Source organism: Centroberyx affinis, unplaced genomic scaffold (assembly GCF_046629955.1).
Source record: "Centroberyx affinis isolate AG114_WGS23_722 - 3 ecotype Tasmania unplaced genomic scaffold, CSIRO-AGI_Caff_v1 ptg005868l_1, whole genome shotgun sequence".
Classification (NCBI taxonomy): Eukaryota; Metazoa; Chordata; class Actinopteri; order Beryciformes; family Berycidae; genus Centroberyx; species Centroberyx affinis.
In genome coordinates, this window is record NW_027282977.1 from 45,074 (window position 1) to 66,412 (window position 21,339).

Consider the following 21,339-nt stretch of genomic DNA (forward strand, 5'->3'; position numbering starts at 1 on the left):
GACAAGAGCGGCTATGATTGTAATGACTCAGTTCCCAGGAAATATGTAACACGCATTTGGGATTGTCTCCGGTGTTCATGACACAAGTGTATTTTGTCCCTTCTCGCTTGCGGTTTCGCAGCGTGCGAGGCCCCCGGAGCGGGTCTTGACCAACTGCAAACCCCCGCTGCAGGTTAACGTGGGTTCACTGGTGTCGCATGTCAGGAATGCACTGTGGGCGAAAGTAGCGAGAGGAGGACTTCCAAAACAGACTTTCAGCGGGTCAGAGGGAAATTGTTTTGGCGTTTTTTAAATGGAACACCTCCGTAAGCAATCCGCGGTGACCTCCCGTATGCCTGCCGATCCCCCTGGGCGGAGACAGAGGGGCTGAAGGTTTGCGGTTCGGGTGTCGGCCCAGAGGGAGCGGAGCAGATAGGGGCCTAATCCGCGAAGCCCTCGGCCAAAGCTGATTTCCCACGTAGCCCCATCAGCTTGAGTTACAGATTTAAAAGACAGGACCCCCTCTTATATCACTTGCCTTTTCACCCCTTTTGGCTCGTTTTTTTTCCCTAGCTTTAGCATTCATAATCCCACAAGTGCTAGCAGCCGCCTTGCCTCATGGTACATGCAGACTAAGCACAAACACTTTGCGTAGCCTGCTTTAGGGCTGGGTGATATGGACAAAATCAAATTCTATCACAAATATCACAATATTTTTGACCAAATACCTCGATATCGATATTGCTACAATATTGTAGGGATGACTATTGGTGCTTTCACAAAATATTTACACAATGAGATTTTTGATAAATAATCATCAGTAATGTGGATATAATGACTAAGCGGGTAAAGGCAAATAATAGAACAGCTAGAACAGTCTGATAAGTTCAGAAAATGACATCACTTTACTGTAATGCAGCCTTTAAAACCAGGAAAAGACAACACTTATGCCATATCACCATATTACCATATCCAAAATCTAAGATGATATCTAGTCTCATATCACGATATCGATATAATAGCAAGATATTGCCCAGCCCTAGCCTGCCTCTATCGAAAGTCAACACTTGTGGGCGTTTCACTGATCTGGGGTCAAGCTTCAGAGCAAATTCTCAGTATTATATTACATATTAAATTTTTCGTATTTCATTTTACCCAAATACAATCCATAATCATGCCTGGTAAGCGAAATCTTGAAATATGGTTAACTCTCGCAAGCTAGCTAGCTAAATTCATTTTTAGTTGACGATTTTAAAACATAGAACTTGCATGAAAAATTGTCAAGGATAGTACAATAAAGTCTTAAACTTATTTCCATCATGGTTCTTGATGTTACAAACAATAAGACACTACAGCTGTTTTGTTGTGATAATACAGATAGGCTAGCAAGCTAAGATTACTAGCCTACCAGCAGCTACCAAATTTAGAAGCTAAAATGTTTTAGGCTTATTTTAGGTTACATCAGGTGACGTTACACACAAGGAAGACCAACAATCTCTGCCACTTTCCTCCATTCATTACTGTTTTTTTGGCAAGATCTTTATAAGCTCATGGAGATAATCGTATAATTCAAGAAATCCAGATACAGTCCTAATAATTCTCTCTTCCATCTTCCATTTCAAAACAACAATTCAACAAAAATTAATGATCTACCAAATTTGAGAACCAGATTTTTGGTGCTTGCACTGTGACCATAATGCTCATTTACATAATATTGAACTTTTTGAACTTTTCACGAGGTTACTCGCTTGTCATATACAATGAATAGAGGCGAACTGTTCACCTCCGCGAAATCGTGTCTGGTACGCAACTGCTGTTACTGTCGCTACAAGTGAGTGTGTGGTTATGTGTGTGTGTGTGTGTGTGTATGTGTGTGTGTGGGGGGCGGACATAAAAAGGCTACATTCACACACATGCCATTTCAACGTAAATCGCCTATCACACAACGGGGGACAAGAGGGCTTTTGAGAGCGTGAGCGAGCTTGGCTTCACGTCCAAGGTTGTAGATTGAAGGAGTGATATTGATGCGGCGCTGGGGGAACCATACGAAGGCCACCCGAAACACACACACACACACACACACACACACACACACACACACACACATCCTTTCCACCGCTTGACGTTTTGTTTTGTCATGGCCATTGTGGCGAGAGCTGTCACTAGGAGAGAAACAGCGTGACCATGTTGATTAGACGAACCTTTTGGGCAAGGAGTGGAAATATGCTGTCAGCTCATTACAAAAATACATAAGCTCTCACTTCCAATTACTCACTTGCTCACCGGAGATTAGACGGGGGAGCGGCTGCCAAACACCGCAGCCTTTCTGGGGTCAGTGGAGATGACTGTAATCAAAAAGTTATATCGGTGTCTGTTTCTGTATCCCCAGCCCAGCCACCCTCTTATCCTGTGATCCATCTTTAAACACAGCCCCGCTGCCCTTTTGCTCAACTCACCTGAAAAACCGAAGGCAAATATTTACACTTCTGCGTTAGCTCCCCCCTTTTTTTTTTTTTTAAGTCAATTTCATAGTTGGTGAAACATCACAGAGGTGGTTTTTTTCGATGAAGGTCGCCCCTTTGCTGCTCGAGAGCCGTCGCTGGAGAATACGGGACAGACTGGGGGGGTTTTGTCACACTGTTTTACTCTTTGGTCAATTATTATGAAACTGATTCAACAAGGCATGTCATTTATAACATGATCACATTTATATCTGAAGTCCATACAAGTTAAAGTTGGAACTAAATATTGACTTTAAAGAGTAACTTAACACCAAAACCCAAATCTGTGTGAAGCCTGACATCTAATGGTAAAAAAGCATGCTACTGAAATTGCCATCTGCTACTGGCTGGTCTTTGGTACCAGGTGATGTCACTGTCTATAGAGTACAACATGTGGTGGCATGACTTGGCACCAAAGATCAGCCAATAGCAGATGGCAATTTCAGCAGCATGCATTTTACCATTAGATGTCAGGCTTCACACAGATTTGGGTTTTGGGCTACAACCAACCCCATTGAATATAATCATCATTCAGTAATATTGTCAGATTGATGCTGGTGGTCAGCAGTAATATTTTAAGATTGTGGAAGTGCTCCGACCTCACTATGGAAAGTCATGGAATTTTAAAGAGGTAGTTGTTCATATAATCACATACACATTTTGTCGTTGATTGTATCTTATCAAGTTTTGAGATTTGTGATTTTTGCGTCTCAGGAAAATGTTTTATCTCAGGTATGCAAGGACTGGACTTTCAACATGCTCAGTGAAACAAAGTAATAATCCATAGCATTTTCATATAAATAAATGTCTGTTTTGGTGCTTTCTATCTCTGACTGCTACAACACAGTGGTGATTCAACCTATATCCAGTTCATGAAAGCTTTTACATGTAGCTCTTTAATGGGTATTGCAACCAAGACACTATTAATAATAATGTAAAGTGACAGCATCCTTGGTGAATAAGAACTCATACCAAATGATGATTTAACTTGCTAGTCAAAACAGTATCATCAAAGATCTTGTACAAATTAACTCTGAAGTTGACAATAAAGAAATTTACCGAAGAGAGAAATTGTAGGCTACTTTTGAGCATACATCTGCTGCAATGTGAACAAAAATGTATTTTTATTCATTTAGTATTTTATGGTCAATGATATAGTATCATTTACATTAGAACTGCACCTGGTCTGTGTGCGAGTGTGTGTATTCGAAGTGCAGTCAAAGTGTGTGTGCATGTGGGCCGTGTGTGTGAGGTAGAGCGCTGGATGCAAGGATACTACCAATGAGCTCATGGAACACACACACACACACACACAGCCTTAAATCAGATATAGGAGCGTGAACCCTCCCTTGACCATGACTTCTCTTTCCAGTAAGGATCAAATCTGTTAATGCCTGACGAGCCGCATAAACCCGCTGTCCGTCACGGCTTACTTTCTTTCCCTTTTTTTTTTTCTAATCCGGGTGAAGGGGAGGATGTGGAGCTCCGAGCCAAGCCGAGAGGCCTCGGCGAGTCGAGGGGTCTGATTGCACGCTCCGGGTCTGTATACACGTTAGAAAAAAAACGGGCGAGGCAACACCAGACACTGTAGATATCATATCATCTCCGTCTCTCTGGAAAAGCAACAAGGCAACGTGAGACACGGTGTCGTGCAAAAAGTTATCTCAGACTTCACGGCTCGGTGATTTTCCGTACGGACTTTAATTAGGATGATGGTCCCGGCTTTTTTGGAAAGCTCATTGGAAAATGTCTGGGAGTCACACAGTCGGTTTCAGGGTTAGTCTTTTATTTTTCGAATGCCGTAGAATGGATAAATTCACTCCTATGTTGTGTTTTAGAATACTTTTTTGTTAAAGGGGCATTAAGTAATCTATGACTTATGGTTATGGTTATGGTTATGGCAGCTTATGGTGACCTGTAGTGGACAGAAGCAATAACGTTTTCCCATTAGTAGGCTAGCTAAATAGAGCAGAGATCCATCAGAAAGAGGTAATGAAGAGGTAGTGAAGAGGTAATATATCACCATGCATAGGCATCATCCTCCATTGTTGAGCAGTTGAAAATGCCAGAAGGTGTGTAGGGGTGTGTGTGTGTGTGTGCGTGTGTGTGTGTGTGTGATCTCAGCAGTCATTGGTCTTAATCAACAACTCTATCAACCCTCACAGATATATTATGGTCATTCTGTGCTATGGGACTGACGTTTAAGTCGGTGGTTCCCAACCTGAGGGTCAGGACCTCCTAGGGGGTCCATAGATAAGGGGGTCGCTGTAGGAAAAACATTCAACAATTTTATTATCATGTCCATTTTTCTGCTTTTTTTCCCTCATTTTTGCTGTTATCTTGTGAAATAATTATTATTAATAATAATAATAATAACAATAAACTTTATTTATACAGCACTTTTCAAAACAAAGTTATAAAGTGCTTTACATAGTTGCGCCAGGATTAAAATATTTCAGGACTGAGGCCAATAAAATCAGGCAATTAAAATAATACAGAAATAAAATGGAATAGAATAAAAAAAAAAAACAATACACACATTGTTCACATTGCAGCAGATGTATGCTCAAAAGTAGCCTACAGTTTCTCTCTTTGGTAAATTTCTTTATTGTCAACTTCAGAGTTAATTTGTTCAAGATCTTTGATGATACTGTTCTGATTTGAGTTAAGTCATCAATTGGTGTGAGTTCTTATTCACCAAGGATGCTTACATTATTATTAATAGTGTCTTGGTTGCAATACCCATTAAAGAGCTAAATGTAAAAGCTTTCATGAACTGGATATAGGTTGAATCACTATTGTGTTGTAGCAATACAACAAACAACAATAGAGACAATAACAACAATAATAATAATAATAAAAACAAATAAGACAGATAAGATAATAAAACAGATAAGACATGTTGGCAATAAAACGGTGTGCTACAATTAATACAAGCTTTTATAGTTAGTTATAGTTTTCACCCAGTGAGAATCACTGCATTAAGTGACAAGCTGTGCTAAAATGTCAGCATTGAACAGAGTTAAAATGACAAATTTGTAAAAATGAACATTATCCAGGAGGTTAGATGATATATTTTGCACAGCTCAGTCTTAACACATTAGAGGTCCTTAACTGTATTACAGCTTTATTCCACAAGAGGGCAGACTGACCCTGCGTAGACATGCATATTTCTGCAAAAGTTCACACATTAAAAACCCATGTAGTTACTGAATCTCTCACTCTGCGTGCACATCATTCTCTCCCACTTGCTTGTTTTGAAGCGGCCGGCTGTCGGCCTGTGAGCCGGCCGCCTGGGCAAGACGAGCAAATCTAATGCAACAGTCAATTAGGATCGGCTCCCTGCATGTCGGCCATAAGCAGACACAGCTGTTCCTGGGTGAAGCGGCTCCAGGGAAAACCCATATAGGACATACATGCTGAAAGATAGGAAATGTTAAGCGCTGCCCAGAACACTAAAAATAGGGAAGGCATGAGTGAGAGCCAATCTGATGGAAGTGATGGAACTCCTGGATTATCATGGAAGTTTGAGAGGTGTATTCCAGTTGACAGGGAAAGTCAGGGAATTTTACAAATGGGTCACGTTATAGGAATATAGCAGAATGTATTTTTTAGCTGACTATGGAAAGTCGTGGAAAAGTCATGGAATTTGAAAAAGTTTTGTCTCAGCTATGCAAGGATTGGAGTCTCAATATGCTCAGTGAAACAAAGTAATAATCCATGATATATTCATATAAATAAATGTCTGTTTTGCGACTTTCTATCTCTGATTGCTGTCACACAAGAGTGAATCAACCTATAGTCAGTTCATGGAATTCTAAATTCTAAATGTCTCTCACGGGAAAAATCCTCTGGCGCACAGGAAGTGATGCGTTTCCGGTTTGTTTTGAATAAACAGAAGAAGAACTGGGTAGTTAGCATGAGCGGCGATAGCCACCATGGCTGAACAGAAACTCAAACTCCATCAACAGGAAAATCCAAGCTCCGCCCACACTGTTTGATTGACAGGTGATCTGTGGGAAGCGCAGTGTAGAAACAAAAAACACAAAACAAACGAGGAACTCAAGGATTACCAATGTAAAGCCGAAGAATTTAAGCACCGAATATTATACAGCTTTCACATGTGAGGTCGCATTTTCTTATGATTTTATAACTCCCATGTTCCTGTAAACGGAGACTGTGTCCATGTTGGCAGCCTGAAGCCCCACATTCGATCCAAATAGTTATGTAGTTTACCCGCCAAAAAAGCAGGAACATATCGTCAGTTTGGAGGAGTTGTTCATGTGATTATTTATTTTCAGCTTTCTCAACATGTGACATAATCCACAGTGGATTTCCTCATGACTGAGTATTTAACAGAAAACCCAGATTCATCAGCTATGTTTGTCATTTTCTTGCGTGTCGAGGAGCGGCTATTATCAGATAACTAGACAGTAGGGACTTTGTGTAATTCATAGCGTTTTCTTTTCCACTGATGATATATCATTCATTATTTCTCCGGGGACCGGCCGTTCTATTGTTGATACAGCCCATAATTTTGATTTATCCTTTGGGTAAATAAAGAGCAGTCCGCGCTGGCCCTTGGAAGAACACGGCCTCCAAATCACTTGATCATTAATCCACACATTGTTTTATTTACCCCTCGCTCTCAGCAACCGGGAGACAGAGTGGAGGAGGACAAGGGGGGACGCCTCGGGGTCAAAAACAAGCGCTCTACTGTGAGTCCCCCTCCCACCCCTGGCTATCAGCGGTGGCGGGGGGGGGGGGTGTATAAATGTGCTGCCTGCTAGAGGCTCAGGGTGTGCAGGGACATCGCTGTGGCGGGGACCGCTGGTGCCGCTGCTGCTTGGAAGGTTTTCTGGATAATGTCGGCCCCCGAAGCCCAGGAATCCCCCCCGGGGGCCGGGTTTGAACTCGGGGCACGCGTTCCACAGCAGGTCAGCGGGGCATGTACACCTACAACACCACCCACCCCTCCTCAACACGCCCAAACATAAACCCCAAGGCCCGACCATGCAGTTAAATACCCCTACTCACCACTGAAGTAACCCCTTTAATCAGTGTACAGGGTAAAAGAGGGATTATAGTAAGAAATATAGTACTAAAAAGTAATAAAATGTCTTAAATAGGGGAGACCGGGGCATCTTGTCACACTGTTTACTCATCATTTGTTCATTTCATGCAGGTTTATCTTTAAGTAATATTCATTTTGGTGCAGCTATAAAATTAGATAGCGGTAGTGACAGATTCTTTACATGTCAAGTAAAATTTATTTCTATATTCCTTCATCACAAGCATGTCTCAAAGGACTTTACAGAGAACAAGCCTACCTAGATTTAATTAATCAACAATCAATCACAGAAGAAAATGAGGTAATACACTATGCAACAAAATAAAGCACAAGACACAAAAGAAAGATTTAACAAGCCTACCTAACCTATAGCCTTGCCAAGTCTACCCAGCACCACCAAACTTAGACCCTCAGTGAAGGAAAAACTGTTAGATTAATTCAGAACAGGGTTAATACAATATGACAAACATGTTGGACTTCAAAACATTTAATTTCCTGGTGTCCTTTTTCTTTCAGTGCCTATTTATAGTTTCTTAACTAGCTCATAGGTAGGCTGATTTTGATTTTGAGCTTTTGCAGTCTTGATCGTCCCACTTGATGAAATCAGAGGAAGGACTATGGATCAGCCAGATCCATCTATCCACCCGTCTGTCCGTCCATCCGTCACACACAATATCTCGGACACCACTGATTGGATTTTGATGAAACTTTGCGGAATGATGCGTGCCATTGCTCCGTTCCGGTGTTTCCAAAATGACACTGATAGGGCGAAGGGGGGGCGCTACAACGTTGTTTACTTTTGCCAAAACTTGGGGGAATGACGCATCTCGCGACAGTGTTCTCTCACAGTTTTGGTCCAAGGGGAGCTACAATTACAGCTCAGAACAAGGTGGCAGGCCCAGACGAGGACTTGATCCTTCGCGGGTGCATGACAGGGTTTACCGTTGCCTTGTTTTGCTTTGTAATTTGGGCTACAATCCAATCTCAGGTACCATAATAAGGTCTTAAGAACTCTTAAATGTACCCTCCATTCGGTACACCTCCCACCTCCTATTCATCACAAAGTATCCGCTAAAAACTACTTTCCCTTTACTGCCTCTCTCTCATGTCTCGCATGTCTCGCTAACCCTATACCCCTCACCCCACCTCCACCCCCCCCCCCCCAAAAAAAAACCACACCCCTTCCCTGGGGGCCGGCAGTCTTAGGTTCAGCCCCGAGGCAGTAATAAGCGGTCAGACCTCCATCCCGATGTAGGCTTGCCCCGCTCTCCATCATCGTCCAATTGAAAACCCCAATTACCCCAGGCCTGCGGTGCGCGCCGGGCAGGGTGGGCAAAGGCGTGACACGTGTTTTGGTAGGTATACCTCATCCATATTATTCATGCGTGTTTGCCTTGGCGTGAGCTGACCGCAGCAAACACGTTATACCCCCTTAGTGGGGCGAGACGAGCCGTAAAGACCTCCAGAATAGAAGCGGCACTGTAAAACATTCGGTGTAGCACAGAGAAAGTCATCTTTCAAAGAAAAATGCACCCTCACCGTTAGATCTCATCCATTTATGGCATTCAGAGTATTTCAGGGGTTATTTTGTGATGAAGTGTGATTTGCTTTTTTCGGTGTACCCCCCTTTCCCTCAACCTGCCTCGTCTACTTCAGTTAGTGATTTCCTACGTTTCCCTTTCGACAACCCCCAGAGAATCGGTGTGAACTTGCTGCACTCTTTCTGTGGGTTATACCTGTAGGTGGAGATTGTAATAACCATAGCAGAGCGAGAGATGTTCCAGTCAAAAAGGTGACCCTTACTCAAAACAAAACATGTCTTGTGGCTGCATTGCATTCTGGTCTATCGAAGCTACTGTGGGTGCAGAAATTGGTCTCTCTGCCTCTTCTACGATGGATTTCTCCCTGTATGATTGTTGAACATCTCTTGGTACAAAATGGTGTCTCTAGAAAGAAGCCCTTGCTCTTTGATTCTGAGGGACTGACACCAAAACCTGACATTTAGATAGATGTTTTAGATAGCTGAGAAATGTTCTGCTATCAAACTCCTTTGTAGCTGCTGGAAATATCTGGAACGTGACGTGACGTCGCCTACTTTTGGCCAGTTCCACGGGAAAAAGAAAAATACGCCTCCAAACAATAAAACGTGCTCAGAAGTGCAAGGTACATCACCAATAACTGTTTTGTTAGGTTTTTTTGTTTGTTTTGTTTTAATAATTTTAGGGTGGATTTCCCCTTTAAAGACACTAAACACATCAATTAGTCCATTCAACTAATAAACACTTGTGAACTTGACCGGACACTGGTCGATCGGACGTGAGTTTTCCCGCATCGGAACAGCTAACCCACTTAGACCAAACTCTCCGCTGCTATTTCAGCCAGCTTGACAGCAAAGAACCCTGTGTTTTGCTGAGTTAAAAGTGCCTTAACATATATATATATATTTTTTTTACAGTGCAGGGTCTTGGCCCCCGGAGGGCGGCTCTGCGGAGGGTTGTCACAGACTTTACGATCACCTCTTCCACCTCGGAGATCGGCGAACGCTGGCAGCGGTCGGGGTTTTTTGACCCGCCGCTACAGCTCCTCAGATTTAAGGCTCCTCGGTGGTTAAGCCCAGCCGGGTGGGGGGGGTGGGAGGGGAGGGGGTGGTTAGGGGTAGTCTATGGAGGGGGGGGGGGGGGGCGCCTAATTGAAGTCAGCGGACGGCTGGTGTGCCGTGATTTGTGTGGTGACAGGCAGTGTAATTACACGGCTGGTCAGAAAGAACATTACAGTAGTTAAGAGCTTTCGCGGGCGCTAACTCGGCCGATAAAAGGATCCTTACACTTAGGTATTTGTTTAGTGGAAGGCAAGCGCTGCCATGCTGCTGAATAGCATGTGTTTGTGTGCATTTGTGTGTATGTACATGCCTGTGTGCATGCTTGTGTATCCGTCCGGCCCTAACCCAGATAGATTGCTAGATATTTCTTCAAATGTTGGCTATAGTCACATGAAGGAGTGTTTTTAACCATCATAGCTCCAAATAGAGGTACATTTTACAGCGGTGTTTACAAAGATTAAAGGTGTAAAGCAACACTTTACAGCCACAAAATCCATGTACAACTCCTGTTTAGCTCTCATATACTGGTTGGTTCTTGGGTAAAACGCTCAGATAATGAAATTCAGTGAAAATTTACATCTTCAATGCAATAAAAGGCAGAGGAGGGGTGACAGCGATTTAACAGGGAAGCTCACACGTTGGGGATTTAAACGGTTGTTTTACTACTATGTGTGTGTGTGTGTGTACATGCCTGTGTGCATGTCTGTGTATCCATGCAGCCCTAATCCGGCCTCAAGGCTCCGGCACTTCTGGAAGGAGCCGAACCCCCTGCTTCCCCCGAGCCAGAGGCAGAGAGAGAGAGAGAGACGGTCGCGGACGAGAAAACAAACTCCGAAACTCCCGAAAAACCGCACGTCATCCCAGTGAAATATGGTAATAATAGAGGAGGAAGTTTACATTTTGTAAAAATATGCATTATTTGCTTTAGCTTTTTTTTTTTTTTGGCGTATACGACTCGCCCCGAGAGCTGCCCCCGTGATGAGGGAGGCCGTTTTCTGAAATGTTTCTGGAAGCGGACCACAGAGCGGCCAACACCCCTGTCTATCTTTAGAGCAGGGAATCCACCCAAGAGCTGTCAGTCCGGCCCGGGCCAAATCCATGACTGGTAAAACTCTCCAGACCCCCAAACACTAACAACATCATTCAGAGACATAACCGCCCACCCCCTCTTAACCCCTCCACCACCACCACACCCCCACACCCCCACAAGGCACCGATACTGGACGATACGATACGGAGGCGTTCCGGACGGAAAAAAAAAAAGCGCAAATAAATCAGGCATCAGCATCATCAGCTGGGCCTTACGTAAGAGCAGCTCGCCCCGCTGACATGTCACTAAAACGGACACAGAGAAGAAGGAGGAGAAGAAGAAGAAGAAGGAAAAAAAAGAAAAACAAAGCCCCCCCCCCCCTCCCTTTTCAAAACGCTTGCAAAAAAAAAAAAAGGAGGAAAGATTTATCTACTCTGAAAGTTAAGTCAATACCTAATTTTTCTTGGACTCCACCTATGTTTTTCCAAGTGCTGGGAACGATGCATAAAAAAAGGTCAAAGAAATAATGGGTTTGAAAAAAAAAAAAAAAAAAAAAAAAAAGAGTTGCATTCAATTTGTGAAAGAAAATTACTGCTGGAAGAACAAAAAAATAATAAAAAATAAAATAAAAAGATTAATGACTCTGGCTCTGGGGTTTTGTGGATCTCGCTTGGTGCTGGTGCAGTGAAACACTTCATAAATCACCGCTGCACATACAGGGAATTATTAGGGACGGTGTGTTGCTATGGTTTGTGTTGTTGCCAAATCTCTAAGTGCCTGATCTGGCCCGGCTCTAATCTGTTTTTAAAAAGTCACATTAGAAGCCTGGTGTGATTACTTTCCTCGTGATCCGCAACAGAGAGAAATCCAGGCTGATAATTCCCCCTTTGATTGTAATATTATGCAAGATCTTAATAGATCTTAAGTAGATTAATAAACGGATCAGTGTCTGCTCTTCAAATTTGGGGTATATTCATATGATGGGTGGAATTTTGTCGATGTTTGTATTTTTTGGGGCCTTTTTTTTTTAACCCATCATTAAATTAAAGGTACATTTCACTGCAGTGTTTACAAAGATTAAAGTGTGAAGCAACATGTCACAGTAAATCTGTTTAACTCTCACTTAATGTTGGCTCTAAAAATTTACATCTTCAATCTGATAAATCACCATGGAAACAAAGCCAGATGTGGGGTAACAGTGTTTTATCTGAAGGCTTCGTATTGCAATGTGTTGTTAATACTGTCCAGTCTTGAACAGAAAATGAGTAAAAATTTACTCCTAATGCTGGATCGATTATCATGGCAGGATATTCTGCTCTTCGCTTTCTCATCTTCTCACTGAATATCACATTTGTAACGATGAGAAGAAATATATGAATGTAATAAAAACAACACAATAGTGGGTATATTAGGTTCAGACTGATAGATCAGTTTGCTGATGTTGGTCTTTCAATAAAAATCGAATATTAGCCAGTCGGTGTTGCCGACCTCTGATATGATGGAGGTGAGGATATGATTTTATTCAACAGTGTGTAAAAACCTGCAGTGAAAGCTGCCTCACTCTGCTTTAAGGAGCTGCTAACACACTGACAAGAATTCCATCAGTCTGGGTTTCAGTGGAGAGTTTTAGTGTCCCATGATGGTCTAAATGCTGTTTCTATCCTGACATTTCTGGCAGAAACACTGAATACTTGTAATTGTGTGCAATTTTTTTGGCATGAAAATGGTCAGATTTGAAGATACTTGAATATCAGCGCAAAAACCCCAGTACTGGTATCAGCCTTCAATAACCCATATCAGTCAAACCATAGCTTTTATTATAGTAAAGAACGGACAATATGTCAAAGATCTTACATTGGAGCATATCACTTCATGCTACTCCAATTGTGCCTGATTGAAATACAGCAAATGGGAATATCGGGGGGGATTTGTACAGAAATACACACTGAACACATCGGACAGATTCATCACATACAGTGGATTTTGCCTTCTTACTTCTTACAACACAAATCCTCCTCTTTGGTTTGTGTCTGTGTTTCCAGCATCAGCACTATATCTCCAGACAGCAATATTACTACAACCTACTGTCACCCGTTCCTCTCTGCTACTTCAATCACTGTCAGCACCGCCGAGTGTTACCAGCTGCAGTCGTGCAACTTTACATATTCGGTTTTATTTTCTGATTTCCAAACGGTAATAAAAGGTGTGGCGGGCCTGCGCCGTTGCTTTGTGCGTCACGAGAACTATTGTAGTCCTATAATAAACTTTACAGGATAGGCTGCTATATGAATATTACACCACAAGGTCACTATAAACTCACTATTGAGCACCACAGCCAGGCTAGAAACTCCAAGACGAAAACTGTAGGAATATTATAGCTAAAATGCCATAAAGTATCATAAGGTCACTATAAAGTCACTATTGAGAACCACAGACACACTATAAGTTCCTATAGGAGTATTATAGGAATATTACAGGGATACTGTAATGACACCATAGGAGATAAAAAAAAAAAAAAACATCAAGTACACAATAATGTCACTATAAACCTACAATTGAGTACCCCAGACACACTATAAGCCCCTATAGGAATACTATATTATATTTTGGTGTGGTTACATCTTTGGTCCTTTGGTCAAAAATGCTCACTGGATTAAAAACTGTCACACGTCTATATGTAAAATTAATACTGCAGCTATAGGAAACATTCAAGACTGTTGAATTAAAAGAAAAGAAAAAGAAGACCCTCCTTTTGTATCCTAATACAGAGGCTAGTATTTTTTAGAATGTGCAGCAAAATTAGAATTGCTATCCCCCCCCCCTTAAAAGAACATTTGGCTCGGTTATAGGTTCCATATACAGTTTTCACAATTTTGTATTAAACATATGGTTCAAATGTGGCAAAAAAAAAAAAACGCCCTGATTGGAAGGATTTCAAGTCATTCTTTAGGGAGGGGACCCGATCAGGGCCGAGTCCAGTTGTGAGGCGTTTAAAAAAAATCTTGAAAATGCGATAACTTCCCATTCAAACAATTGTACATCTTTGATCATAGATTTTTAATATCAATTTTGTCTCAGATGCTCATTTGTTTTCCGCATTAGTGTGTCAGCAGACTGCTCTTTATAGTCAATTTTTGGATATTTAGAAACTTTTCATTTTGTTCTTTTTGAAAGCATCTTCACTTTAAGGAAAATTTGAATTCCCTGCAATAATTCCCCCTTTAAATACAGCAAATGCAGGCAGCATGTTTCACAATCTTCAATTTTGGAAAAAGTTGCATTTCCAAAACCCATGAACCATAAATTCCACGTTAATAATACACAACAGCTCAGCCTATACAGAGCGGCCTGATATGACAGGAGCCATACTGCGTTCTGGTTTCTTTTATAGCCGTGTAAAAAAAAAAAAAAAAAAAAAAAATCACCACTTATGAAATAGCGTGTTTGCTGTGTCCACCCCCCTGGTTAGCTGTGTGGGCTGTGGAGGCCGGCCTGCAGTCAGCTCTCATTAGAATGGACCAGAGATCACAGAGCCCCTGTCATGCTGTGATATTAAAACAGCGTTTGTAATTAAGTGCAAATGGATCGGAGAGGAATTACATTACCTCGACTTATTTATAACGTATTGCACCCGTCATCGGTCACATCCCATGATAGATCCAAGTTTACCCGCTGCTTTATTTGCAGAAAAGACTTTATGGCCTGTTTACTTAGGCTGATAGAAATCGTTATCATGTCAATTCACAGGGTAAGACCAATATATCTCGTTGCTGATATTGTCCTTTTATTAAATATCACATATCAGCCGTGTCTGTGTCTCCACCTCTGACATGATGGAGGTTCCTCCCTGACCACGGCTACAGAAAAGCTGGAAAAAACCTGACATGACGTTTGATTTTCTGAACTCGTTTTATTTGTTCGTTCAATTGTTCGATAATGCTTTTTGTGACTTACTATAATTCTTTATTTAAAGGCAGTAATGTATCCCAGAGTTTCTCTACCATTGAATAGGTGTGGTGGTTCACTCTGCCTTAAAGAGCTGCTAACACTTAAAGAGTTTCATTAGTCTGGGTTTCAATGGAGAGTTTTAGTGTCTAAATGCAGTTTCAGAGGCTTTTCCACTCTGATAAGAATACAATTCTGGAGGAATGATTGGAATATTTTGGCATGAAAATGGGATAAGTGAAAGTTAGTGAATATTGGCACAAAATATCGGCCGGAGGCAATGCAAAAATATCATTATCAGCTTTCAAAAACTCACATCAGTCATTATAGTGAGCAGTATCAACTGATGTTATAATAGGATACAGTCTTTTATGGAACACAAATGGCTAAATTAATGCCTTTTTGAAAGTATAATCAATTGTTATTTGTATTATTTGCCTTATGTAAGTCATAGTTTGCCTCCTTTTTATTTACCACTACATCGCTGGGTAAAAGCCAAGCTTCTTCATATTGTCCAAACCTGGGGAAATTATTATTATTTGAAATCAATGTTAGTGAAACCATTCTCAGTATATGATCATTCCCAGTTTCCACATATTTAATTTGAGATTACAGGCTGTAAAAGAGGCAAATCTGTTGTATTTACTCCCTACTTACTTGACTATAAAGGGTTTTATATATTGGAATATATTACTGTAAATTTTAATAGCTAGTAAGCAGACCGAGAGCATAAACAGGCCCAAGTGGTTATAGATGGTTCCAGTGGTGGTGGAAAAATGTCAAGCACAATAGGTTTAATAGGCAGAGAAATAATCCTAAAAACATTGGAAAGAATGAAGGACAATAAAGTGTGTGTTCCAGATCCTCGTATTAAAAACTATATTGGCATGTCACACAGGGATTTTAAGGTATTTTTAAGGGGGAAATTAAGGGTTTTGTAGTGAAGCCTGCAGATCAGAAAATAAAGCTAATGAAGAGAAAAGAAATCCTGGTGAGCCTAATATTTAAAAAATGATCAGATTTAGGTAGAAAAATGACTAATGTCTAATATGCAGTTATCAAATGGTGAATTCAAAACTTAACAAGTGAAATTAATATTTTAGGCTGATGATTTTTATCTTTGCTCTGATGGAAAGTCCTCTTGTATTTCGATTATTTGTCAAAATTTCTTTTGAAAAATTGTAGGCCTACATACTTTATCAGATTTTATTTTAATTTATATTTTCGAAATAGCATTTTTAATAGTCCATCTTATATTGTTTGATTCAGCCACTCAGAAAAAAGACTCCAAATAACAATAAAGCTTTATATTACATCTCTCCATAGCAAGAAAATTAATGAAATCAAATCAGACAATGTTGATGTTTCATTTATGTTTTTAATATATATTCATTGTTCTTTTAAGTAGGTTTTTCTTAAAATTGCAAAATAAAATAAAAAATACCGGCATATTCCCCGTGATAATGTGAACAGCCTATAAATGTTGTTTTTTTTTTTTGTGTTTTTTTTTACTGAATTCAGCTCATATAGGCTTATTATATTTTCCCTGTGGCTGCTGGAGCGCAACGAATAGTCGACACCATTATAGGATGGAGAGAAAAAAAAAATATATAGATATATATGTATACCAGAATTACAACATTTAATATCCATAAAAATGTCACATAACATCGCGATATATTCAGACATATCCAATAAAATCCACCGGGCGTCACATCCACCTGGCGTGCGTAACATTTAAAAAAAAAAGAAAAGAAAAATTAAATTAAATATAAATAGCGGACACATAATCAATTAATAAAATGTTAATATTTACTGTACAACTGTGCAACATGGCAACACGGTTTCATCACACCAGCATGTCGTCGAGTCCACGTGACTTTGGAGTTTTGACTGGCGGAGGGTTTTTTTTTTTTTTTTGTTGTTGTTTTTTCCTGTTGTTGTTGTTTTTTTTTTTGGTGAGTATCAGCTGTCCGAGTCCACCTCGCTTTTACTCTCCTCGGTTTTCTCCGCGGACGCTTTCGTCGTTTTGTTCCATTTCTGCGAGTTTTCCGACTCCTCCGACGAGGAGCGCTTCTGCCGCCTCCACTTCGCGCGTCTGTTTTTGAACCACACCTACACATGCGAGGACGGAAAAGCACAGTTTTAATATCGATATCTAGAGATGAATTTATTTTTGTTTTGTTTTTTTATAACAAGGTAGAAATGAGTAGATCCTAATCGAATTTATTGCTGTTTCTTCTATATTAGAAACCGATTTTGATGCTACTCTTGGATCAAATATCAGAATTTCTTTACCATTAGAGATTAACTGTAGAAATAAATAATCATATTATATTTTATATAATGTATATTTTTCAAGAATTTTGGTACTACTCGTTATTTTCTTACTTTGAAAATCTATCTAGAGGCAATAATAGACTTTGATGCATGCACGTGTATGTAGACTACGTGTGTGTGTGTGTATAATCTTTTTTCTAAGCAAAACAAACCCTACCATATATATTTCCTAAGCATTTATGTATGTACACCACAAATCATGGGAATATACCCTATATAGCCTATATTTTTGATTTCCGTCATACATTTCCTGTGTGTGTGTGTGTGTGCGTATAAGAAGGGGGTGGCAGGGATGGGGGGACATGAGGATACGAGGTGTACTATCATGTTTGTGTGTTTAGTCGTTGCTGTTGGTTGTTGGACACTTAAGAAAAAAATGTAAATAAGAATGTATTTCTAGCGCTGGAATAACCTGAATAGGTGTGAAATAGTCTGTGAGTTTTGGTGCGTCATTTTTATCCAGATAGTTTTTCAGTCTAGTTTTAGTTAAAGCCAGTTAAAGTCTAGTTTTACCAGCTAGCAGTTAATTCGCATAGGAAGATGTTGAACTACAGCAAAGCTTCCCTCAAGGTAAATATAGTTCTGTTCATTAGTTTTTACTACGTATTAAAAGCAGTTCAAACAGGTTATATCTACATTTGCGATGTCGTAAAAAAAAACCCAAATCACCCTAACTCTAACCCTAACAAAATCACGACTGCAAAAAATAACAGAAATAGTAGGCTATTTTATTTTAAAGTGAAATTATAGTGATTATAGTGAAAGAGGGGAGCTTGGAAGGAGGTTGAATCAAGAGGATGAGCAATTAAAAAACACTAAAAAATAATGATGAAAGGATAAAAACATATAATTCCCTTCTTTTCTTAAAGACAAAAATGGCAGTTGCAATACTAAACTACTAAAAATATTATGCAAATTTTGATTTTGTTTGAATTACCAACAAGCTATAGTCACTGGATTAGTTTAATTCCTGTGGAGCTGAAAGTATGGATACAGTCCAGTTTTGGAAATAATAATAATAATAATAATAATGTCATCAACCATGACTTAAGCATGATTCTTTCCTGCCTTATAAAAACAGATATATGGGAATACTAGTTTTAGCCTGATTTGGAACCAAGAAACTAGAAATTAGTGGAATTAATCGATAGAAACAGGAAGAAATATGTAATAAGTCAAATCGGCTCTGACCTCGACCTTCTCCTCCCGGAGATGGACCTTGCGGGCCAGCTGCTCCCGGGTCCCGACGTCCGGGTACTTGGTCTCCTGGAAGAGGCCCTCCAGAGCCTCCAGCTGCTCGTCCGTGAAGATGGTCCGGTGTCTCCGCTTCCTGCGGCAGTGCAGCTGGTTGAGGAGCTGCAGCTCGGTCCGGGACAGGCTGCCCATGTTCATGTAGGACATCATCTGGTGGGGGACCGGGGAGATCAGCACCGAGCCCGGGCTGTCGTAGCCTGCGGAGACGGAGCGGGGTAGAAACGGCAGATATGGGTGAGGTCAAGTGTTTGGAGAAAGTTTTTCCCCTGTGTAGACTTTAGCTCATGCGTAAAACAGCAAAATGGAAAGTTTGGGATTGCCTTTCAAGATTTTAGCTCACGCGTAAAAACAGCAAATTGGAAACGTTGAAACAATCTCTCACTGTATGTATATGCAGATTTTAGCTCGTGCGTAAAACAGCAAAACTTTGGGATTGTCTTTCAAGATTTTAGTTCATGCGTAAAACAGCAAATTGGACATTTTGGAACAAGCTCTCACCGTGTTTACAGCCTACATGTAGATTTTAGTTAATGCGTAAAACAGCAAATTGGACATTTTGGAACAAGCTCTCACTGTGTTTACAGCCTACATGCAGATTTGAGTTAATGCGTAAAACGGCAAATTGGAAAACGCAGGAACAATCTTTCACACGCAGATTTGAGTTCATGCGTAAAACAACAATTTGGACATAAAAGAGAGGATTGACTATATTGTCCCCGCAGGGAAGTTTGTCTTGGATATTTGGAAGCTGCACCAAGGACATAAAACCAGTCAGCGTCAGGATAAAAACATCATCATACGCCTCGTATCAGATATGACGGCGATGACGGTTTCACGTGTTTGGAACGGGCTTTCCCACCGCGTTTTCAGTTCATGCGTAAAAATGTCAAATTGGAAATATGATCAAAAATGAGATAGTTGTTTTCTTTTTTTCTTTTTTTTTTTTTATCCCTGTAGGGAAATTTGAAGAAGAAGCAAGGACGTGAAACCAGTCAGCATCAGAGAGGAACATCATACGTCAAACACCATGCGTTAAAAAATACAATATGTACCAATATTTAGCCTTTAGATGACACATCATACACACATTACGGGGGTAAATAAAGCCTGGTTTCATTACAGAGTGTCTGCAAAGTCCATCAAGTTAAATTAGAGACTTTTTAAAGCCTTGCTAATGCCACTTAGAATTGAATTTAAGTCAAATTTAGCAACTGAATTAAATAGGAGAATGAAAACAGCTTTGGACCCATGAGACTGGGTCATTTTTTAGACTGAATTTTAAGACTTTAACTGCTTTATTTAGCTGTGTTCAAGAGCTTTAAAGGCCTTGACTTCATGTAATATAATTCAAGACGTTTCAGTAGTTTTCCAGGACCAGCAGACACGCTGTAAAAAAAAAAAAACTCTCCAGAGATGCCGAGGGAGGCTGTCCTACCTGCCGGGATGCAGGGGCACTGCTGCGGGCTGAGGCTGGGCACCGAGCCGCAGCACGGCGGCCCTCCGGGGCCCTGGACGTGCAGCTGTCCGTAGTAGTAGCCGTTATATCCTATCCGGGTCCCGTTCACCGACTGAACCCCGGCGGGAGAGGGCCCGGTCGTGGCCGAGTACAGTCCGTTGTAGTCGGTGTAGAGAGAGTCCGTGAGGCCGGACAGCACCACGGGGCCGCTCCGGTGCAGCAGCAGCGGCTCCTTGCAGCTCGGCCGGCCGGACAGGATGCTGTCTATGCTGAACATCCCGGCGGGCATCACCCCGGTGCGGCGGCAGCGGCGGCGGATAAAGAAGGGGGGGAAACGGCTGTGGCTTGGGGGGGGGGAAAATTGCTCGGTAAAAAAAAAAAAAGTCCTAAAAGTCGGAGAAGCAGCGTGACAGATTTCCAGCTCTGTGGAAAGTTTCCTAAAAGTGCGTCATGGCGCTGGTGGAGTGTGTGTGTGTGTGTGTGTGTGTGTGTGAGTGGAGATATTTTTTTTTTTTTCTTTTTCTTTTTTGGTTCGTCCTGCGCGGCTCGTCCCGAGGCTGCAGACTGGGTTTTAATGGGACCAGCGGAGGGAGCCGGGCTGCTTTTATACGCTGCTGACGTCACGGCGGAGTGGGCTGCTCTGGGATCAGCGCTGCAGCGGCGCGAACGGCGCCGATCTGTGTATTGAGAATTAATTCAATTAAGATAATCCGTACTGTTTGCAGACTTCGGGAAGCCGTCGCGGGGTCAGAGAGGCTCTTTCCTTACACAGTAATCAGATTAATTTGCTTGTCAGAGAAGGGATTATAATTTAAGGAATACATTTACAGCAGATTTTACCTGTGAGTATAGATAAGGCCTGTTTCTATCATCTATCAATTCATATAGATAACCTACACACCTATAAAGTTACACAAAAAAATATGATTATAGGTTATTTATCCACCAATTCATAGTTTACAGGAAATTTTGGGCATAAAAGGGTAAAGGGAAAAAAGTTATTAGGCTATATGTTATTTTTTATCAATTCATATACAGTTTTGTGATAGCCAAAAAAAAATTATATCTTGTTTTTTTGTTTATCAATTAATTTACAACCTATAGACCCAGGGTTAGAGGAAAAAGCTTATTATTAGTAATTTATCCATTAGTTCACAGCCTATA

The 21,339-nt window shown here is 40.9% G+C and overlaps 1 protein-coding gene across 1 annotated transcript; it reads right to left on the reverse strand.

The window, feature by feature from the left end:
• Positions 1–17,090: 17,090 nt before the first annotated feature.
• Positions 17,091–20,464, reverse strand: gsc (goosecoid). Its single transcript, XM_071547382.1, has 3 exons — positions 20,155–20,464; positions 18,657–18,916; positions 17,091–17,240 (listed from the first exon to the last, which is right to left on the reverse strand). Exons 1-3 carry the CDS (start codon positions 20,462–20,464, stop codon positions 17,091–17,093), a joined length of 720 nt encoding a protein of 239 aa, XP_071403483.1.
• Between the last annotated feature and the right edge of the window lie 875 nt (positions 20,465–21,339).